Source organism: Sprattus sprattus (assembly GCF_963457725.1).
Source record: "Sprattus sprattus genome assembly, chromosome: 1".
Lineage (NCBI taxonomy): Eukaryota > Metazoa > Chordata > Actinopteri > Clupeiformes > Clupeidae > Sprattus > Sprattus sprattus.
The window spans coordinates 71195385-71200384 of NC_137920.1; the positions used below are offsets into that span (position 1 = coordinate 71195385).

Here is a 5000-nt window from a genome sequence, read left to right on the forward strand (position 1 = left end):
GATGATCACAACCTACACAATACAATACAGAGGAGTGAGACGCCCCAACAGATGATCAATACTTCCACAATACAACACGGAGGAGTGAGACGCCCCAACAGATGATCAATACTTCCACAATACAACACGGAAGAGTGAGACGCCCCAACAGATGATCAATACTTCCACAATACAACACGGAAGAGTGAGACGCCCCAACAGATGATCAATACTTCCACAATACAACACGGAGGAGTGAGACGCCCCAACAGATGATCACAACCTACACAATACAATACAGAGGAGTGAGACGCCCCAACAGATGATCAATACTTCAACAATACAACACGGAGGAGTGAGACGCCCCAACAGATGATCACAACCTACACAATACAATACAGCTCAGACAAACAGGGAGGACACTTTCAGCAGCGGTGTTCAGATGCTTTTTACTGCAGGGAGGGTGCCATTGGAGAGGGTGTACAGCCCAAGCGAATGCCTGCATAATGAATACAGTAGTAGAGCTGGGGTTTAAACGTCTCAGCTTATTTCACTAGCCCTATGAAAAGACCCAAAGAGCTCAGGAGCTGCTCGGCAAAGCTATTGAAATTCTCCACCACTACACACGGGTCATCTTTTTTTTTTCTGGCCTTTTTTTTTTTTTAATAATCTGTTTGTCATTTATGATAGTGGCAGACCTTCAGAAGCCAGTGAAATATCCCTCCATAAAAGCTCCATTACCATTCTGCTGCGCTGCATCTAAGGGAGGGCGAAGCAAAGGACTGTGGGATTATTCAGGCCTCCAGCGAGAGAATGTGCCTGCAGAAGCAGGAAGAGAGATTCTCAACCTCAGCCTCTTTTTGGTCACCGCCAGACTAGAGCGGCCTAGGGGTGACTGTGTGTGTGTGTGTGTGTGTGTGTGTGTGTGTGTGGGTATGTGTGTTTCTGTGTCTCTGTTTTTGTGTGTGTGTGTGTATGTGTGTGTGTGTGTTTGTGTGTGTGTGTGTGTGGGGGGGGGGGGGGTGCAAGAGTGTGAACTTCTACTCCCTAACTTGTAAATACATCTCCCGTACCTGTACATAGGGGTGGGCCTCTAGGCTGTAGTATGTGTGTGTGTGTTATGTGTGTGTAATGTGTGTGTAATGTGTGTGTGTGTGTGTGTGTGTGTGTGTGTGTGTGTGTGTGTGTGTGTGTGTGTGTGTGTGTGTGTGTGTGTGTGTGTGTGTGTGTGTGCGTGCGTGTGCGTCTGCATCCAGTGATTTCCCCTCTGTTCTGTTCTTAGCCCAGCATCCTGAACTCAACACACCTTAGACCTTACACCTCCCCCTCTCATCCCTTCAGACCATCCCTTCAGACCTCTCTCTCCTCCGACCTTGGCCCCGTACACCACTGCACCACTACAACAGTTCTCCTGCCCAGCCCATGGGGGTAAAGGGAAAACAGGCATTTGTGTGTAAAGTAATTGATACTGAAAAATAAAAGGATGAAAAAACAGGAATACATGAAGAATGAAATGGAGATGGATGAAAGGCTCTTTGAACTTTGAAGGGTTGTTTTTCTTTGAAGGTTTCTTTCTCTCTCTCTCTCCCTCTCTCTCTCTCGCTCTCTCTCTCTCTCTCTCTCTCTCTCTCCCTCTCTCTCTCTCTCTCTTCCTGCAACCTCCTGTGTGCTCCACCATCCTCTGTCCTTGCCTGTGTCTGGTAGACAGTGTTTGTCCTCTCTGTAAGCTTCAGGCTAGGTCTTCTGCTAGATCTCCTTGGCAGGAGGTTTATAAAGCTGGGACTTAGCAGCTATACCTGTCCACACTGGAGGGAATCCACACAAGCTGATTTCCAGCAGGTCTTGCCAAGCGCCCCCCGCACCCCCACCACCTCTGGGAGAGTTTGTTTGCCTCCAGTGTGAGGGGGGGGGGGGACCCAAAGGAGGGGGGGGGGGGGGGTCATAGTCATAAATACTCCCCAGCCGTGGGGTAGGTGGGGGTGCACGAATGGCCAACCTGTAATTAAACCAGACCTTCCAATAAAGCGCCTGAAGTTTGTTCATTAACACATAAGGACAACATGTCTTTTTGAACTATGCCAGCCTTTTGAAGTGTGTGGTGTGTAGTGGTATCCCTGTGGTGTGGGTAGAAACTCTAAATCCCCACTCCCCATTTTCTCTACTCTGCTTCAAGGGGACATGGGGTCCGTGATGTTGGGACATGGGGACAGTGATGTTGGGACATGGGGTCAGTGATGTTGGGACATGGGGACAGTGATGTTGGGACATGGGGTCAGTGATGTTGGGACATGGGGACAGTGATGTTGGGACATGGGGACAGTGATGTTGGGACATGGGGACAGTGATGTTGGGACATGGGGACAGTGATGTTGGGACATGGGGACAGTGATGTTGGGACATGGGGACAGTGATGTTGGGACATGGGGACAGTGATGTTGGGGACGGTGGTGTTGGGGGACATGGGGACGGTGGTGTATGGGAGATGGGTAAGGTGGTGTATGGGAGATGGGGAGGGGTGGTGTATGGGAGATGGGTAAGGTGGTATATGGGAGATGGGGAGGGTGGTGTATGGGAGATGGGGAGGGTGGTGTATGGGAGATGGGTAAGGTGGTGTATGGGAGATAGGGAGGGTGGTGTATGGGAGATGGGGAGGGTGGTGTATGGGAGATGGGTAAGGTGGTGTATGGGAGATGGGGAGGGTGGTGTATGGGAGATGGGGAGGGTGGTGTATGGGAGATGGGGAGGCTGGTGTATGGGAGATGGGGAGGGTGGTGTTGGTCAGAGGAAGATGTTGGTGTATAGGAGATGTCGACGGTGGTGTATGGGAGATTGGGACAGTGGATTATGAGAGATGGGGAGAGGAAGATGTTGGTGTATAGGAGATGGGGACGGTGGTGTACCGGACATGGGGACAGGGGTAAAGGGATTCATGTCGACTGGTTTCACATCAGCAGTGGGAGACAGAAGAAAACTGGGCATTCTCTGCATTCATGGTCATAGATGCCTACTTTTCCAGAGACTCAGGGACAACTTTAGGACACACTTGACTGGCGAATGACCTCATGCCCGATACGTGTATGAGTAGCTAGTTAGTAGTGTTTTTAATGACAGGTGATTGACGTCATGCCTCATGTCATTGTATGAGTAGCTAGTTAGTAGTGTTTTTAATGACAGGTGTTTTTTGATGGCAGGTGCTGAAGGTGCAGTGTTCACCAGCTCTGTGGAGACGTCACATGTTAGAGCAGAGCCCTTCAAGGAGCTACGGTAAGAAACACACACGCACACACACACACACTCTCTCTCTCGCTCACACACACACACACACACACACACACACACACACACACCCACACACACAGGCACTCTCTCATTCACACACACACACACACACACACACACACACACATACCCACACACACACACGCACTCTCTCTCACACACACACACATGCGCACAATCTCTGTCACACACACACACACACACACACATGCACACATGCACATGCACATGCAGGCACACACACACACACACACACACTTGCTACTGTTCATGGACCCCATGGTGACCCCACACATTTAACCAGAGTCCTTCTCACACTCACAGACATAAACACACACACACACACACACACACACACACACACACACACACACACACATACTACACATTATATTCTGTATGACAATTGAAAATACAATTTTGTTCCTCCAAGACTTGAGACACATTTCCAGAAGCAATAATGCAGTTAATTGTATAGAAGTGCATTCCTATCTACAAAGCCTTATGAGACCAAACTAAAGCTCCTCTTCCTGGGGCACTTAGAGGTTCATTTATTCAGCCAGTATACATTTCTTACGCAGGAATAACTCAGTGTGCTTTACAGAAATGAAAGCAATAGGAACATCCAAAGGGAAAATAAAGACAAGACACTCATGAGTGCAAAGCAAGGATACAAATACTTAGTACAAGTTGCAGAGACAGCTGATATCTGGAGTACTAAGGTGGATATATTGTGTATGTAAAGTCCCACCCCATTGATGACATTCACATTTGATGAAACTCACAATGCTGAGACTCTCCTCTCTGTACAGACTGCGTGGGCAACCCTCACAAAGCCCTCACACAACCCTCACACAACCCTCACACACCCCTCACACAACCCTCACACAACCCTCACACAGGGCAACCCTCACACAACCCTCACACAACCCTCACACAGCCCTCACACCCCCCCCTCACACAACCCTCACACAACCCTCACAAAGCCCTCACACACCCCTTACACAACCCTCACACAACCCTCACACAACCCTCACACAACCCTCACACACCCCTCACACACCTCTCACACAGGGCAACCCTCACACAACCCTCACACACCTCTCACACAACCCTCACACAACCCTCACACAACCCTCACACAACCCTCACACACCCCTCACACACCCCTCACACAACCCTCACACAACCCTCACACAACCCTCACACAACCCTCACACAACCCTCACACACCCCTCACACAGCACTCACACAGGGCAACCCTCACACAACCCTCACACACCTCTCACACAACCCTCACACAACCCTCACACAACCCTCACACACCTCTCACACAACCCTCGCACAGCCCTCACACACACCCCTCACACAGCCCTCACACAACCCTCACACAACCCTCACACAACCCTCACAAAGGGCAACCCTCACACAACCCTCACACAACCCTCACACACCCCTCACACAACCCTCACACAACCCTCACACAACCCTCACACAACCCTCACACAGGGCAACCCTCACACAGGGCAACCCTCACACAACCCTCACACAACCCTCACACAGCCCTCACACACACCCCTCACACAACCCTCACACAACCCTCACAAAGCCCTCACACAACCCTCACACAACCCTCACACAACCCTCACAAAGCCCTCACACAACCCTCACACAGGGCAACCCTCACACAACCCTCACACAACCCTCACACAACCCTCACACAACCCTCACACAGGGCAACC

The 5000-nt window shown here is 50.4% G+C and overlaps 1 protein-coding gene across 1 annotated transcript in view; it reads left to right on the plus strand.

Annotated features, from left to right (window-relative positions):
* sgcd (sarcoglycan, delta (dystrophin-associated glycoprotein)) overlaps positions 1–5000 on the plus strand; it is a 99110-nt gene that overhangs the window by 78737 nt on the left and 15373 nt on the right. Inside the window, 1 exon segment of the mRNA XM_080849563.1 lies at positions 3171–3243. Within this exon segment, the coding sequence (XP_080705689.1) occupies positions 3171–3243 (73 nt within the window).